This window comes from Neovison vison, chromosome 4 (genome assembly GCF_020171115.1).
Source record: "Neovison vison isolate M4711 chromosome 4, ASM_NN_V1, whole genome shotgun sequence".
Taxonomy (NCBI): Eukaryota; Metazoa; Chordata; class Mammalia; order Carnivora; family Mustelidae; genus Neogale; species Neogale vison.
Genome location: NC_058094.1, coordinates 209,495,250 through 209,512,953, shown reverse-complemented (window position 1 = coordinate 209,512,953; position 17,704 = coordinate 209,495,250). Strand labels below are relative to the sequence as shown.

The 17,704-nt window shown below is 52.2% G+C and overlaps 1 protein-coding gene and 1 long non-coding RNA gene across 2 annotated transcripts; one reads left to right on the top strand and one right to left on the bottom strand.

Moving 5' to 3' along the window:
- Positions 1-1,919: 1,919 nt before the first annotated feature.
- Positions 1,920-8,504, bottom strand: CPA1 (carboxypeptidase A1). The gene is made up of 10 exons (XM_044246571.1): positions 8,440-8,504; positions 7,883-7,964; positions 7,185-7,418; positions 6,832-6,933; positions 6,209-6,310; positions 5,914-6,024; positions 5,218-5,308; positions 4,291-4,490; positions 3,809-3,893; positions 1,920-2,149 (listed from the first exon to the last, which is right to left on the bottom strand). The coding sequence occupies exons 1-10, from the start codon at positions 8,502-8,504 to the stop codon at positions 1,962-1,964; spliced, it is 1,260 nt and encodes a 419-aa protein (XP_044102506.1). The 3' UTR covers positions 1,920-1,961.
- Positions 4,365-10,936, top strand: LOC122905070. The gene is made up of 3 exons (XR_006384310.1): positions 4,365-4,452; positions 9,799-9,886; positions 10,442-10,936. It is a non-coding gene; the product is annotated as an uncharacterized LOC122905070 (long non-coding RNA).
- The last annotated feature ends 6,768 nt before the right edge of the window (positions 10,937-17,704 follow it).

Genomic DNA, 17,704 nt, shown 5'->3' with positions numbered 1-17,704 from the left:
GGAATTTTCCTTCTGGGGTCCGTTCCTTATCTTGTCAGGTGTCTTAAGACTAACTTGCTCAGAGCCTCACTTTCTAAGTAAGGAATTCCCCATTCGGGGAATTCAAAATACCTCCCCAGCCTACATTATACAGATTATAAAATTCGTGAGTTCATTTGTTAGCAAAAGGAGAGAACATTGGCTCAACAAATATTTATTGGGCATGTAGATATCAACTACTTTTGGTGGTTTTGGACATTGAATGCTGAACAAAGTGGTGCCCGCTATCAGGAAGCACGATTATTTTAAATTAAGCAATTCTATCCTTGAAGCTTAAGTAATCCAATTTTGTTAGATAAAGTCCTTGCTAAAATTAATATTTTTTGCTTATGTCTTCTATCTTTCGCCATCTTAAGCAAAAAATAAGATCGGCTTATTTGACTTGCCCAAACTGAGCCCTTTTAAAATAGATTTTAGCCTATCTACATAGATTAAATGGAAGTGTTTCCCAAAAGATAACTTGAAGGAAGTGTTATAAAATCTTTAGGTCATTTTTCTGTAAAGACTGAAATACTGGGCTACCTGGGTGGCTCAGTAGGTTAAACCGCTGCCTTTGGCTCAGGTCATGATCTCTAGAGTCCTGGAATTGAGTCCCGCATTGGGCTCTATGCTCAGTCTGCTTCTCCCTCTTCCTCTGCCCTTACCTCCAGCTCGCCCTCGTGCACTCTCTCTCAAATAAATGAAATCTTAAAAGAAAAAAAAAAAAGACTGAAACACCATTTTACCTTGCCTCATAAACCTATATATATATATATATGTGTGTGTGTGTGTGTGTGTTTGTATATACTACATGTATAGTCTTCCTCACACTTTTTGTTTTCTGGAATGTTTGGTAGCAAAACAAAAGTAGGGCATTTGTTCTGTGGAAAAGATAAGCCTCTTAAGTCCTTAGAGCTGGATGCCATGTGACACCCCACCTGGCTCACACAGGGGAAGGCTGCCATCTTGACCTGTCAGCTTCACTCTTTGGGGAGCTACCAACCCACCCTCACCCCCTTCCCAGTGACTCATTGGCATCTGAAGAGATTGGGAAGAAACACCAGGTAGATTCTTGCTTTGAAATAAGTTGAGACGCCCAGTGTCTTGTGGTGCTAGAGCTCAGGCCATACCACAGCCATCAGAACCAACAAGCCAAAGGAGGGAAATCAGCAAGTTTTAGGAGCTATGGAGAGTATCAAAGGGAGAATCTTATATTTGAGGAATTATGCAGATGATAAGGAAGCGGTAGTAGGTAAAACAGGAAGGAAAATGAAAGCATGCCAGAAAGGACGTGGCATATGAAAAATAAGGCTACTTCTGTCCCTAAAAGCAAAGTGTTTGTGACGTACTACAACTAATAAAATGTTCTGGGATTGCTGTTTGTTCTTTATCTTCAGTAAATTTTTCATCGAACCCAGTTGTTTTCTTCTGACTTAATTAAGTTTGCTCTGCCTGGCAGCGACATGTCTTTGGAAGAGCAGTGGCCCCCACGATTATTCTAGTCTGTCTCCCGAGTTATTGCTTCTGTAGATAAATGGACCCAACTAGCTCTACTATTGTGCAGGCGGAATTCCTCACCCCTGCAGGGTGCCCAGCATTTGGTTAGCAGCTGTGGCTGCATTGGCTCCCGAGGTAGGAACCAGTCGCCGTCCTGATGAGCTGAGTGCAGGGTGGTCTAATTAAAACAGATGCCACTTGGATCCAACTTCAGAGGACCTTGGAATGCAGGGGAGTTTGGGGGTCATCTAGCCCAGCCACCCACACATTCCCCTCGAGGCCTGCGGAAACTAAGCCCCTTCTGCCCCAGCTTGCAAAGACAGAAATGCTGTGGACACTCCTCCACACCAGTCCCCAGATTCTGTTCCTTGGACAATCAAACTTTATTTGTTGCTGGGGGCAGGGGCAGGCAGGGAGGAGGAAGAGGAAGGTGCCGAAGGGTCAGTTCAGTAGGGGTGCTGCAGGGTGTGCTCCATGATGGTCCGGAGCGCCAGCCACGTCTCCTGGGCCGTGGGGACGATCTGGGAGGCCGGCAGCAGGAAGCCGTAGCGCCCCGTGTCCCGGAGCTCGAAGGTGAAGGAGTACTTGATGCCCTGGCTGTAGGTCCAGTCAATGGTGCTTCCACTGGCTTGGTCTGGGGCAGGAGCAGATGCCAGAGAGCAAAGTTCAATCACTTTTGACACATTAATATGGGCCGGGCCCACTGGTCTAAAGCCCAGAACCTCACGCAGGGTTCATCGGAGTTAACGTCTGCTGGGGCCTGCATTGACCAAGCCGCCTGGCTTCCTCCCAGAAGCTTCCCCAACAGCTCTAAGCTCAAGAGGCCCAGACAGAGGGACCAGCAGAGATTCTCCTACACGGGGGTTGCAAGAAAATTCTCGCAATTGCGAAAACCCCACTGAATACCACCCCCTCCAGCAGCTGCTTTGGTCAAACCTCCAAATATACCAGAGTTACCCACTTGGGCAACCAGGATTTGTTCCCTGGGGCTCTGGTCTGCAGGAGAAAGTGCAAAGAGCCAGAGGCAAAGTGAAAGCCCCCTGACTGACTTTGTGCAAGAAACTTGGCCCAGATTTGCAGTGAACAGAGGGTAATGAGCTGTTTCAAATCGGGCCGGGGTGCAGGAGGCAGCTGCATATCAGAATGTAAGTTGACAGCACTGAAGGAAGCCAAAAAACTTTGATACAGTTTGCAACCGCTTCCAAACAGAGCCTGGAATCCAAAAGTAAGGCCAGCCTGAGTGAAGACTGGAGCCCACTCACTGGCTAACACCTGGCACCCTGAGCAGAAGGTATGTGAGGGGTGTGTACAGCCCTCTCATCTCTGTCCCTGTCCCCTGCCTCTTGTCAGCCAGCAAACCTATTGCATTCCTCAGGGCCCTAAGGGATCTGGCCCCACCCCACCCGGCCCCTATGACTCTGAGCCCTCTCACCCCACTGCCATCACATGGGGCTCCTTGTTGTTCCCACTATTTCCCCAACATGCCAGTCCAGATAACAGGGTAGAGCCTTTGTTCTAGAAGATTCCTCTGCCCAGAAGTCTCTTCCCCAGATAGCCTCTTGGCTCCCTTCCTCATTTTCCTTCAACATTTGCCCAGTTTTTACTAAATGAGACCTATTCTTCTACCCACCTCCCCAACTTCCATGCCCCGTATCCCTGATTCCCCTTACCCTGTTCTAGTTTCTCTTTTTGTCCCTAACTTTCACCACCTAACATACTGTATCATTTACTTCTTCATGTTTATCGTCACTCTCCTCCACTAGAATGTACAGTTCCTGAACTTTGCTTATTCCCAACTGTTTCCCAAGCACAGAAACCAAGGCATAGTAGGTGCTCAATAAAATTTGCTGACGTTATTCCATTTTGATGTAGCAGTGCTCCTCCCAGGGGCATTACAGGTACAAGTAAGCTGGGGATAGATAAGATATAAGATATCATCTTTAAATTGAAAGGCATAGGAGGAGGAGTATATTTTTAAGCTGAATTTCTTGGTGATACAGAAATGCCAGCCGAACCCTCCACCTCCTCCATAAAGCTGGACTTAACCTAAAACAAGGGGACAAAGGTGCTCAAAGGAGCTGATATGCTTGTCTGAAGATATCAAAGAAAGCAGAGTTCCTGTCAGAAAAGGGCCCTGCTGCCCACCGAGGCACGGCCGAGAACTGTTCTCCTGGCCCATGCACCCAGATCTAGGCACTCCTGGGCACCTCCTCCAGGAGGGACAGGACCTCAGGCAGGAAACACCAGCTAAGCTGGCACCTGGTGTCACCCCAGAGACCATGCACCCACTTACAAATTGCTTTGATGATGCTGCCATACTTGAACTTGGTCCCATATAGAGAGGCGAGGGCTGTCACAGCAGACTTGGCCAGCTGATCCTGGAGAAAATGCCGAGCAATACCAGCTGTTATGGCCAGCAACAACAGGCCAGAACAGCAGGGCCCGGGTAGCCCAACTTTCAGCTGGGAAGTGGCCCAGCAGAGCTCAGGATTTCGGCAGCCCCATGGCTCTCTAACCCCATGGGATGTCTGGCTGGCACTTCAGTCTCTGCCCTTTGGTCACACTGCAGCTCCAGACTGAACTTCTGGTACCAGCTCCAAGTCTAGCCCTACCCCCTGCTCGGTCATGTGACTGGAGTGACTCAACCCCTCTGTGCCTCAGTTTCCCAGGCAAAAAATGAGGCTAGTCTTCCTTGCAGGTCTTCCTAAGCCATCAGGGCTCCATGGGAGAAAGGGGTGCTAGGCACCGGAGGGCAAGCAGGGGATGGGCACACACCAGCTCATCCCGGTCGGGGGCTGCCTCTGCTTTGTAGCCGTAGGGATACAGGAGGAGCTGGGAGTAGCTGTGGATGGAGATGAAGGCCTTGATGTTGCCGTGATTCTTCACAAAGTCCACGATGGACTTGACCTCCACTTCGGAATTGGCAAACTTGCCATGGTAAGTCTCCGAGCACGGGTTGCTGCTGGCTCCGGCCACTGTGGGAGAGGAAGGGGGTTAGCTGGCATTCCTTATGGCCAAGCAGCGTGGCGTCCACAACCTCAAGTTCTCTGCATGGAAGTAGGAATGAGGCGGAAAGCAGGAGGGTTCACCCACACTCTGGGATTAAGGAAAGTCCAAAGGCCTTTTATAACCGGGAGGCTCTCCCTCCCTCCCCAGCCAGGCATAGGTAACATGGGCAGAACCTCCTTCCCTGGGAGGGTCTCAAACAAGACCCATTTTTTTTTTCCCTTAAGATCTTATTTATTTGACAGAGAGAGAGAGCAAGCATAAGCAGGGGGAGCCACAGAGGGAGAGAGAGAAGCAGGCTCTCCACTGAGCATGGAGCCCAACGTGACTGGCACCCGGCTCAATCCTAGGACCCCAGGATCATGACTTGAGCCAAAGGCAGATGCCTAACCCACTGAGCCATCCAGGCACCCCTAGACCCATTCTTGTAGTGAAGGGACCACATAGAGAAGGAGTTAAAGTTACCCTAGAAAATCCCTACATGGGTTTCAGGTCTTAATTCCATTGAGGGCAGATTTGTTTCTAGAAACAAGGCGCAAGAAAATCTCACTGAGCCTCAGAGGAGACACTGATATTCCCCCCTTCAACTCCGCCCTCGCTGCTGGGGCAGGAAAGAGGTGGGGGAAACAGGACACAGGAGAGTAAGGAGCCGCTCTGGGTTTCCCATCCCTGCTTCCAAATCCCATGGGGCCTTACTCCCAAAGCCAGCATCCCAGTTCCGGTTGGGGTCCACTCCAACACAGGAGGAGCCTGCCGTGAGGGACCGAGTCTTGCGCCACATGCGATTCTGGGGAAGGAATTAGACACTTGTCTGTCACCGTCTATAGCAGAGGTGTGGACACAGCATGTGTCAGAAACCCTTTTCCATGGCTTGTCAGGAAGGTCTGCAAAGGCGGCTCTTGGTGGAAAGAGGACAGTGGCTACAGTAGACGGCATTTGGCCAGAGGGTTCTACCTGTGGGAAGGAAGGCACCAGGTGCACCCCCCGCCCCACCCCCACTGGACTGGTAGCGTGATACACCCGCCATAAAATAACATGAAGCTAGGAAATGAGGTCCAGGGCAGTGGGTCTCCCCCGGGGACAATACCAGGACATTTGGCAAAGTCTGAAGACATTTTTGGCTCTCTCAATGGCGGGGTTGCTCCTAGTGTTTCCTGAGTCTTAGGTCGGGTTGTTGCTAAACACTTTGCACGCTCAGGACAGCCCCCCACACAAAGAACTCTCTGCCCCAAGTGTCCAGAATGCCAAGGATCAGAGCCCTGGTCTGGGAGGACAAGGCTATCTGCCCCTCCCTTGACTGCTGGGGGTTGAGATTAGGGGTGAGTAGTTCATGGGGCTCAGAGGCCAGAGGCCCACCCTGTTTCCCACCCGAGAATGGGACAAGGCCTGTACCTTGCTGTGGGTGAAGGCAAAACCATCAGGGTTGGTGACAATCTCCAGGAGGATATCCATGGAGTCAAGAATGGCAGTGAGAGTGGAGTCCTGGCCATAGTCCTGTGTGATCTGGTGGGGAGTTCGGGGACAGACAGGCGGGGCAGGTCAGGCCAACTGTCCACCACGCGGAGGCAGCGAACACCTGCTCCATCTGCCTCACTGCTTCCGGGTGAGCCGGGGAGGCCAGGGCTCCTGCGGGCCTCTTGACCACAGCCCCACCAGGCCAGGGCCCCACTCAGTGCCCGAGGCTCACCTTCTTTGCAAACCAGACCCCGCTGGCCTGGGTGACCCACTCCCGGGAATGGATGCCTGTGTCGATCCAGATGGCAGGACGGTTTTCTCCCCCAGTGCTGAACTGGACAAGAAGAACGGAGAGATGCAGCTAGAATCCTGTCTTGGCTCCTTGAAGGGGAGCAAACCCCGGCCCGGAGGCCCTCTGCTCCCCGGGTATGTCAGGTGGAGGCTCCGTGTGTGGGGCCGTCGCTCAGGTGAGGTGTGGGGGTGTCAGGACAGGAATCCAGCAGGACGCGGCCTCCAGCCTTCATACCAGCCTTGGGGCGAATAGGCCTCAGCCGGCACCCTGGGCCCTGCCCTCTGCTGCCCATACACAGTCCTCTGTGGGTTATCCCAAACAAAATGTTTTCTCTGGACTCCCCTGACGCTGGGTTACTTCCCGCAATGTGACACTTGATTGAAAATACGTGGGTCCCTTAAAAATTTAAGAACTGGGTGCGCACAGGTATGCCTACAGCTAGACCAGCATAGAAATTCCATCCTTCCCCAATGTCCACACGGGGCGTTCATGTCACGGGGCGTTCTCCGTGACCGTGGCTCACCACACGGGTGGCTGCCCGTTCTCAAGCAGGTGCCCGTTACCTTCAGCACGTAGATGGGACGCCCTTCGTAGCTGTTGCCAATCTGGAGCTTGCTGACCAGCTGCGGGTGCTCGGCCACCAGCATATCCATGAAGCCATAGATCTGAGAGGGGAGAGAAGGGGAGACCAGCTGGAGCGGCTGCCAGGCACCTGGCTGCCTCCCGGACGGAGTGGCCCCATTAGCCCGCCAGCTGCAAGCCCGACCATCTCGGCGACCCACCACCCCGGGCCCCCCAGCCCCCCCGCAGGGCCGCCTGGAGACCCAGCAGGTGCCACGCCCACCCAGGTGGGCCACGTTCTGCCAGCCTGAAGCAGAGCTCGGTGCTTGTGCTGAGTGACCCAGGGCTCCCTCACCTCCTCCAGGGTGTGGTAGGTGGCGTAGTTGAAGGTGTCTGAGGAGCGGGCTCGGGCCTGGAAGGCGAACATCTGCTCCTGCTCCTCGTCCAGCAGAGCCTGCACGTCCTCGATCATGGTCGTGTACCCGATGCCGTGGGCCTCCAGGAAGATTTTGACGGCCTGGATGCTGCGGAAGGGCACTCGGACGTCGATGGGGGAGCCAGGCTGGGCAGGGCCCCGCCAGAAGTCCAGCTGGGGGGGGACAAGAGCGGGCATGGTCACGGCAAGCTGGGGAGGGGTCCACCCGGGAGGGGAGGTTGGGCCAGAACATCCCCTATGACTGTGGCTGCGGCATGGCTGTTAAGGGCAGGGGACGAAAGGGGAAACTGAGGGCATCAGACTGAGTCCACTGTGGTCAGGGAGATGGCCCAGGAAGCACAGTGGAGGGGCTTCCAGACCGCAAGACAGAGAGAAGGGCCGGAAAGGGGGCCCCCCCGCTTTGTTCAGATCCTCGAACGCAGCGAGACTCTGGAACAGGGGGAGGTGAGGACTGAGTCATTTCCTAATAGGGATCTGTCCTGTGGGTCCTTTCTGGGTGGTGAGGAGAGAAGGCCCAGGACCTGGGGGGCCCCAGGGGAGGGTGGCACCCTGGGGTGGATTGGCTGGCCTGAGAGGAACCAGGGGGCCTCGGGGGGGCCCCCCTCCCTCCTTCTGACCTGCAGGTGCTCCAGGTCCTCCAGCTCCTTCACCTTCTCTACCTGGGCTGCATCAGCAGTGGAGAGTCGGAGCACCTGGTGCCTGGGCAGAGCGGGAGGGAAGATGAAGGGCCTGAGCCACTGGGACTGGCCATTCACCCTCCCCAGGTGGGAGGCGGGGGGCATGGAGCAGCCTGGAATCCCCGGGCTGGGCCCCGATCCTCTGGCTGAGCAGGAGAAAGCATGAGGGGTCTTAGCAATGCAAGGCCTAGGATCCTTGGAAACTTCTGGACACAGCTACTATCCTCATCCCTCTTTAGACTCTATTTTTCTCTCCAGAGCTAGCCAGGCTTCCTCCCACCTCCTCTCCTAAAAACTCCTTCAAGCTCGGATTTCTCCATGAGGGCCCAGGCCCCTTCTCAGCCCAGGCCCCTGGTCAGCCTGCCTCCCGGGGTGTATGAGTCTGTGCCTCTCTGGAGTCTTCCCAGAAGTCAGCCCATCTGTCACCTCCAGATGCTGGCCCGGGGCTGAGTCCTCCCTTCTCCTGCGTGAGCAACCCCTTCTCGCCATCCTCTTACCCCGAAAAGTCCTCTTTGCCAAGCACAGCCCCTAGCAACACACTCAAAACCAGCAGCCCCCTCATGCTGCAGCCAACTGAGAACATCAACTGAGTCTCAGAGAAGGTCCTGGGGCCTTTTAAACTCTCCCAGGTCAGATGTCTTCTGGCCATGCCCAAGGCTAGTTTTCCCGCTGGCACCTGGGCTGAGTCCCACGGTGTGGGGAGGAAGGGAGTCCTGAGCTCTGACACTTTATCACCCTCCCTGATAAAGTGGCAGGGAACTGGGCAGCTGGGGAGATAAGCTAGGCCTCAAGCCCTTGGCTGTGAAGTGCCCACCTGGGCCTGAGAGTCAGCTGGGGCCTGAGGCTTCCCAGCTGGGCCCTGGCTTGCCCATTGCCCCAGGTCTGCCCCTCAGGCCCTGCACCTGGGCCTCAGTCCTGTTTGCCGACCGGGCAGTGGAGAAGGAGCCAGGATTCCACAGTGGCCACACCAGCTGAAGCCTCACAGGAGGTGTCCCCTTCCCCCATGTTCCTAAGTGCCAGCCCCTCTGTTCCTGTGGCAGAGTAAGCTGGGGCTCTCTGCCCACACCCCGCTCCGTCATCTGCTGGCTTGGTCTGGGGCTGCCCCTCCCCGGGGCTAGGCACATTGCCTTCTCGGGTACGGTCCCCTGAAGGGCACTTCCCAGCCCCACTCCTCCCAGCCTCGATGGTCTTGTGGGCAGCCAGAGCAGCAGCAGTTGGGGCAGGAACCTGACTTTCGCCTGTGTTGGCCCCCACCCCCACTGCTCTAGGGCTCAGGATCAGGGCTTCCCTTGATGGGAACGACAACCAGATGTCATCTGAGTAGAAAGCGTGGTGGTGGGAAGCAGGGCCAGACCCGTGTTGGGACTGCATAGTGTCCAGCAGAAAGTGGAACTCACAGGGGGGAATTGATTCTGGCTCTGGACGCTGATCTCACCTCGGAAACATCTCACACAAATCCGCCCTAATCCACAGGGGCCCCCAGGGGCTACCCGGCACCATCTGGGGGCCCTGCTCTATGTCAGGGCCTCAGGCTTGGACACTGACAACAGCCAAGGTGGCGCTTTCTGGTTTCCATCTGTTCCCTCTGCTTCCCTATCCCACCCCCTACCTGGCCAGTCCCCACTCTGTCCTGAGCCCAGGTCCAAGCAGACAATAATAGCACACTGGACACCCCCCGCCCCCCTCCCCAGCAGATATGGAGACTCCATGAAGACTGTTTCTTTCCTCTCCAGCCACCTTGCCTGACCTCCAGGCCCCAGACAAGACCTACTTCCTCCCTGAAGCTTCCTCTGGCTTCTTTCTCCAGTATTTGCCCCTTCTCTGAATGCTAACCCCCTTGCGTATTCATTCTTCAGGCCAAGCACTGCGCTCTCCCCTGAGATGATGCCCAAGGCACATCGTCCCTGATCTCAGCGAACTCACAGTGTAGTGGAGGCAACAGAGGTAACCAACTAACTTGTGTTCTCTTGGGGTCCTCCAAGAAGCTGTCTCCAAGACAGGATTAGACATGCAGGAGAGTCGTGGGGAAAACTGCCCATGAAGGATAAAGGAGAGAGAACAGGAGAAAGCAGGAGAGCCTTCACACCAAGCTACGGGGCTGACCCCTGAGAGAAGAGGCGGGGAAGGAAGGGGAGGGGGGTTGGGGAGAGAGGAGGGAAGAGATGGGGAAGGAGAAAGAGAGAAAAGGGGAGAAGAGGGGAAGGAGGGAGGAAGCAAAGGGGGGAGGAGAGGAGATTGGGCAGGAGAAGCTCAGACAGGAGCCATTCTGAGAACGTTTCAGCCAAGCTGACACAAAATCTTTGAGTCAGGGGAGTTCTGCATCCCACAGGAACACCAGTCAATGGCTAGGGTCAGCCTGTGGGATATGTGGCCACATCACAAGACAGGGGTGAGGCCCTCGGTCAATTCAGCTCCCACTGACTTGTCCCTGATCTCAGAGAGCCCACGGACTCATGCGGAAGACAGAAGTAACCAACCAACGTGTCGGTTCTCCAACAGGTCTTACAAGAAGCCATCACCGAGACAGAATTACATGAACAAAGGACCCACTGGGGATGCCTTCCTCCCTGTGGGAGACCTGAATGGGGCATTTTCTCTGCTGTGCGTGAGAAGTCCCTGGAGGGCTGCGGACTCCAGGCTATGGGCCCATACTCAGCATCCAGGGAAGACTTTACCAAGAAGGTGACATTTGACCTGAGTCTTAATGACAGGATTTTACCAGACACAGAAAGGAATGGGTGTTTCATGACTCTAGGCAGTGCTTGAACACACTCTCATTTACTCCTCCTTAATGAGTGTTTCCCCAGTGAGACTGTAAGTTTCCTCAGACCAGGAACTGTGTTTTAGCCATCCCTCATATTCTCCCTCAACTCTTAGTGACCTACAGTGTTCTCGCGTTTTCCAGTATGTCCCCCAGCAAGAAGAAATGTTCTGTAGACCCTTGAAAACAGTATTTCTTGAAAACAGTATTTTAGAAATACTATGAAAACAGTATTTCTTTATGTGTTTCTAAATCTAAAGGTATCCTATAAGTTTCATGCACTCTACACATGTTGGGGGTGTTGGGTATTTCTTGAGCTTTCTGTGAATTCCTTCCAGAAAAGACAAGTCCACTGGTGAAAAGGGGATGATGGGGCATGTGGGGAGAGGGTCAGCCCCACCAAGCAGGCCTCTTGAAGCTTCTAGCCAGCAACCTAAGGTGGCCAAGAGTCACATAATCTATTCTCTTGCAAGGTTGGAAAAGATTAACTCAATGCTAAGCTAAAATTAGGGGCAGTCTGGCAGGAAGCTGAAAACACAACAGGAGAGGACTTTGGGTCTCAGGTGGAGGCTAGGCCTAATTCCCTGGGTCCCTCCAAAGCCCCTCAGGAAGCCGAAAATAGTCTCTTCATGAAGACTAGCTGCTAGAATGGAACCAGGAGCAGAAGGCCACGGCTCTGCCTTTCCATGGGAGCTTCTTTCACATTGGTCCAAAGCAGGAGCAAAGATGGAGGCCATTATGTGGAAAACAGGGGGTATATGAAGAACATCAGGACCTAGTAGCATAAGAAAGAAGCCACCAGCCTGGCATTCAGAGTCAAGGAAAGGGCACAGGTCAAAGGCCTGAATGCAAACAGAGGAAGGCCTGCTGTAGCCACATGGAGTAGAGTCCAGTGTCCCTCCCTTCTTCTTCGAGGAACAAACCTAGATTCGGTGCAGGTAAAGTCACCCCCTTCCCAACTCAGAGATAAATTCCAAGATTAGCTTAAGACAATTGAGGAATCCCATTGTCTTTTGCAAGTAACTGATTTAAGGGTAGGCATTTGACCCAGTTTGGCCAATGAGACGTGAAGGGAAGCAAGCAAGGAAGTTTCTAGAAAATGTTTTTTCCACACTTGAGAAGGAGACAACTTTCCCTGGTTGTGAAGTCTGTTGCCTCACCTTTGGACTATATAATATGAAAGAATATATGTTTCTTTTTTATTAACTGTAAAAAGCACTAAGTCTGAACAAAGCATTCTAAGTAATGCCCTTGCTAAGCTTTTATTATGCTTTTTAAGATTTTATTTATTTTTTTTAAGAGAAAAAGAAACTGGGAGCCATGGGGTGGGGGGCAGAGCAAAGGGAGAGGGACAAGCAAACTCTGCACTAAGCACAGAACCCAATGTGAGGCTCCATTCCACAACCACGAGATCATGACTTAACCCAAAATCAAGAGTCAGACTCCCAACCAACTGAGCAAGCCACCCAGGCACCCCCTTACTAAGCTTTTAAAGTGCTCGTGTTGTGAGAGGACAATACAATTTTAGCCTAGGGGAGACTTTATGAGAAAAGTGCATCCTTCTCCCTCTGAGCAGACAGTTCCTCATCCTCTCAGCAGAATGTTTTAGTGCAGTGCACAACTTGGACAACTATTCGTGGCAGCCCTGTTGCCAGAGAGTGCCCAAGTATGGTAAACAGAGTTTCTAAGACAATGCTTAAAGATCCCTAAACTAAAACCTAGAAAAAGTTTTGTTAAAAAGGCAGGAAAGTCAGTCCATGTCCATATTAGGAATCAAAGGAGGACAATGGAGAAGGGATATCCTTGCAGATAGCACACATGGGCACAGTCAAAATTGTCAAATTTTGACTGGATGACAGCTGCATGAGATTTCAGCTGTCTCGCTTTGGCAAGTGTGTTTAATGCTGTCTGGGGTACAGTTGTGCATATGGGAAGAGAAGTCTGTGAGAACCTGAGGCAGCGAGGTGGTGGACTATAATGGCCATCTCCTCATTTCCCCTGCCCAGCACCCTCCTCCTTTTGATAAATAACACCTGTGTCTTCCCCTGGGCCCACCCTTCCCAACTCTGAGGACAGGTGACTCGGCTGTCCCCACCCCCACCGCAGCTCTAGAGATGAGCTAACTAATTCCATTTCTTACCCCTCTGGCTTTATCAAGTTGGCTTTCTGTCACGTGTGCCTGAAGAAAGTACACAGCTCACACAGAGACATTCTCCAACTTCAGGAGAGAGCAAACGGGGGAGGGAATGCTGCCCAGGAGTAGATGGCCACAAAACCCATTATATCATTCGGGGAGGTCCCGGAGCCTCAGTTTCCTTCACAATTCTGTCCTACAGAATGTGGACAGAATGATCTCTTCCAGCAGTGACACGTTATGATTCTAGGACATTCGTATATTTTACCCCCAAACAAATCACAGCCTTGGTGACAGGTCTGTGCAGAGTACAAAGAGCCTTCCCCAGGTTTGTGGGCAGATCAGAGTAGAGCCACGGGGGCCCTGGGGCTTGTGATGGGTGAGTGTTCCCAGGAGCCTGCGGGTTGAGAGGGGCCTCTGACTGCTGAGGCTGTGGTGGGGGGTTGCAGGCTCTGGGGGCTTCCTGGAAGGCTGGGGGGGCGGGGTGGGGAGGCCCTGACAGCAGCCTCCTTGAGCTTTTCTTTCATTAACTGGGTGCCCGGTAGAGGCTATTGTTTGTTTGCTTGGAAGTTGCAGAACTATTCCTTTAAAGGGGCTGCTGGGGCTTGTGTCTGGAAAGGAGGTAGAATTTGTAACCTGAAGAGAGAAACACTCCAGTGGGCCTTTAGGAAATGTCAAGTCAGAGCCCAAGTCTCAGAACAGAGACGGAAGAGAGAAGATCTAAGCAGGAATGTCCCATAATGTAAAAGAGGAAATGGGGGAGGGGGAGAAACAACGTGGGAACAGGCAGAAGGCTAAGGAGAGTGAAGGCTGTAGGAAGGGGTTGTCTCACAAAGGGACCCAGACTGACTCCAAAGCCAGCTTCCTGCGGAAGTGATTTACTTTCTACATTGTATTTCCCTCCTGTATCTCCAAGTAAAAATTAGTGAAATGTTACCTTGAGGTCTTAGCTAGGCACTGGGGGCATTGAGGGAGGTGGAAGAAGGAAGGGAGGGTGGATGGGGAGCCACAGAGCGTGGCAAAGCTGGTTAGGAGGCCAACGGCAGACCCTGTGGGGCAGGGGGAATGGCAAGGGCCAGAGGCAACCGAGGGACAAGCCAAAAGAATGGATTTGCAGACATGATATCATTCCCAAGGATGATCCCAGATGCTTGGGACAGAACATTCGAAGGCTAAACAGGTTAAAGTTGTCCTTCAGGACACCCCCGTCCCCAGAAGAATATGACATGTCCCCCCGCAACCCAAACTCAAGATGTGGTGTGACTTCACCAGAGGGTGAGGCCCTGACAGGCTGACCATCCCTAGATTCCCTCCACCCGTAGTCAGCGGCTGTCCGGGCCATCTTATTTTTCTGAAGAAGCTTTTTTAAATTTAATTTTATGTTTTCGGTCAAGTCATTTTCTCTCCGGGCCTGTCTGGGGCGGTCAGAGGGGAGACGGAGGAGGGAGGGGGGCTGGGGTGGAGGCAGCTAACGGCTCCTCACTGGACTCCCTGGCCCCCGGCCACGCGTCCATCACTCTCAGCCTCTGCCGCCCGCCTGCCCTCACACAGGACTCTTTCAGGTTCCAAACCGCCTGCCTGGCTTGTTTTTTTAAGAAAGCAATAACCGCAACACATTCACTGTGGCTCTTTATAGCTTTCCATATGTATAATCACTCTTTCTCTCTTCAGTTTTTCCAATGTTTTTTTCTTTTAAATAAATGCTCATAAATTTTACTGGTGAAAAGGATGAAAAAACATACCTAAAAAGAGCAGTTTGTTGGAAAGGGAAAGGAAAAAAAAAAAAAAAAAACCCAAGCAGAATGTAGAAAAACTGAACTCCTGTTTAGCATTATATACCTAAGAAATAAAAAACAAAAAAAGAAAAAAAAGTTCAGATCTTACGAGAAAGAGATGATTCTGTGGTATCTCTAAAACTTGCATGTTTAAGGCTTGAGCTTTTATTGGACACACTTAAACCCCTCCAGCCACCACTTTCCTGGGCTTGCTGAGGAGAGCCCCTCAGTCAGAGGAGAAAGACCCCTGGCCTTAGTCTCCTCTCAGCCGTTAGGTTCATGGAGGGCCTCACAGAAGTTCAATGATCCAGAGACCCCAGATGAGGGGTTTGGCCGGAAGCTTAAAGGGCCCTGGAAAGTTCTCTGGCTTGATGTTAAGTCAGTCCCTTGTTTAACTAGAGCAAAGAAACTGACTCGGAGACCCCTTCAGACCTTCTCTCCCTTCAGAGCAGCTTCAGGAGACTGCTGGCCATCCTTCCCTACCCGTTCTCCCTGTTCTCCTACGAACAGGACTCTAATTTTATTTGGGGCAGCACCGTGCTCGGCTGTAAGGTGCTTTTCCAGCTTCCCTCGCAGCTGAGCGTGAGCACCTGACACAGAGTGTCGTGGAAGTCCGTGGATCAACCAGCTTGGCTGGGGACTCCCCATTTCTGGGCCCGGCCCTTCCTGCCTGAAATACGGTCCCATGATGGCGTCAAAGTGACGGCAGGGTAGCCAAACGGAGCAGGCCAGAGGGGCTTCTGTCTCCCGTGCATCAGGTCACGTTCAGTCAGGTGGGCGGGTCTGCCCACTGCATGCGACTCAGTGTGTGAAAAAAATAAAACCCCCATCTGATTAAGCCACAGAAAGGTGGGCTTCTGTCACCTGATGCTAAACCAAAGAAAGAATCTATAAAAGGCCCAGGAGGAGAAACACTCCGCAAATACTGAGTTTCTGCTGTGCACCCGACAGGAGCTGAGTGAGGCTGAATAACCCAAACATGGTCCCTACCTTCATGGAGCAGCCAAACTAGTGGCAGAGACAAAACAACACAGAAGTCAATTAATTATCATTGTAATCCCGGAAATACACGAAAGCCTTGTAAAAGAGGATAATAGATCCACTTCTAATGGGTGGTTCTAGAAGGACTGGTGAGGAAATTATATTGAAGGGAGAAATTTAAAAAGTGGGCCATATGGAGGAAGAGAGGAGAGAATGTTCCAGAAGAGAAGGAGCATCGTGTGTAAATGCTTCCAGCTGAGAAAGAACTGAGAGGAGGCTGGTGAGGTTGGGGCTGATGAGCAAGGTGTTCAGCCAAATTAGGAGAGGTCCCCAGGGCCAGCCATGTAGAACCTTGGCAGTGGCGGGGTAGGGATGGGACAGGGGGCATTGAGTCACTGAAGGATTTTAAAGAAAAAGCTGCCTTTCAAGACAACCCCCTTCTGTAAAGCAGTTTCAGCTCCAAATTTCCTGAGTCTATTGGCTGCACACAAGTCTTGTCAACATGGCTGTGAGAACAAGTTCCTGGCCCTTAGTCCCAAGGGGCTCTGGGCATGACGCACTGCCACTCAGTTAGCTGGGTGCCCCTTAGCTACTATCCTGAGCCTGAGCTTCTTTATCTGAAAATCAAGGCAGTAAGAGTCCTAATTCTTAGAGCTGAGAGGAGGAAATGTGTTGAACCCTGTAATGCACTTGCAGCCATGCCTGGCACACAGCGAGTGTTAGGAAAGCTTATTATTTTCACTGTTGTTACTGAGAAACCCATCAGGTCCAGCTACTCCTGCTTCTAGGGCAGTGCTTTTGCAGCATCACCTGGGCTCCATCCTCAGAGATGTGGGTTCAGGAGGTCTGGGGTGGCCTGAGAATTTGTATTTCCAGAATTTGTATTGATGCCTGTGGCCTCCAACCACATTACTTTAGGTGAAGGCCAAGGCAGCCCCTTGGGAAGAATGACCAGCCTCCCACTGCTATAACCACCTTCAGACCTAATGGATAATAGCAGAGGGTAGAGATGCTGAGCCCCAAGGTCCCCAGGAAGACTCAAATGTGTTTTTCTGAGAGGCAGGAGAGCGGGTGGTTCTCAGCCTTTAAGGAACCTCACAACTTCTGGAGCCTTTAAGGAACCTCACAACTTCTGGGGCAGATAGTAAACATACAGATTCGTGGGGTACACCCCAAAGATTCCGTTTCAATCTGGGAATGGAACCCGACTACCATAACATTCAAAGACTCCCCATGGACTCTGCTACAGGTGCGGTTACATGTCGCACTTGGACAAATGATGACAGAGTGATTTTGGAGTTAGACACACCCAAGTTCAAATCTCCCTCAACCACTTTCCATGCATGTGGCCTCGTGTGGTCTTTAAAACCTCTCCAAATCGTGACCATGTGTTCCTCATCTGAAATACAAGCTTACGAATACCAGTAATATTCTCCCCAAGAGGATGAAATGAAAATATTTGAGCAGAGGGTACAAAAGTTATAATCACAGACTCTAGTGTGCAAAGGTGTAACTTGCTTTATTTGTCTATAGCTTATACTAACTCAGCCCATGGCATCGTATTTCCTCTAAGAGCAGAAAACTTCAACCTGGAGGTTCTAGCTTGCTCAAATCACTTCCACTTCCCCTCGTAAGGAAATGCAGCCCGAATTGGGATGCTCTCCTCCCCTGTTGTTGGCTCTTGCCCTAGAGAGGATCTGGGTTCTTCGGGTGTTCTTTACCCTGACTTCCTCAGGTCTCCTCACGGCGCATCTTCTCTGGGCACAGGCCTCCCCTGGCCGTGGTGCCTCCGTGGCCACTGGCTGCATGGTCCTTGGGCTCAGTCTTCTTGCCTCTACCCCAGGCCTCCTCACCATTTCTTTACCCGGAGCTCCCGAGAGCTGCACTGCTCAGGTATACCCCGCCATATGAGTACACCCATGAGTGTACATTAATCACCTGTCTAGACCCCCAGTTCATTCCTTGTTAATCTGCGCCTTGGCCACCATATTGGACATGGGCCTTACCTAAAGTTTTGATCCCCGCGGATCCCCGCCTCCCACTGATTCAACCTCTGTCTTCTTTTACAGGGTGGGTAGAAAGGGGGACTTGTTCTCGTTTTCCCCTGCTTC

Excerpts from the sequence above, each read along its gene's own strand:
- CPA1 (XM_044246571.1), bottom strand. The coding sequence starts at position 8,504 with ATGAGGGGGCTGCTGGTTTTGAGTGTGTTGCTAGGGGCTGTGCTTGGC. Across the intron at positions 6,311-6,831 it reads GTCCCATCTACGTGCTGAAG|TTCAGCACTGGGGGAGAAAA; the intron begins GTAACGGGCACC and ends CTTCTTGTCCAG. Across the intron at positions 4,491-5,217 it reads CTGGGATGCTGGCTTTGGGA|TGGCCGGAGCCAGCAGCAAC; the intron begins GTAAGGCCCCAT and ends CCTCTCCCACAG.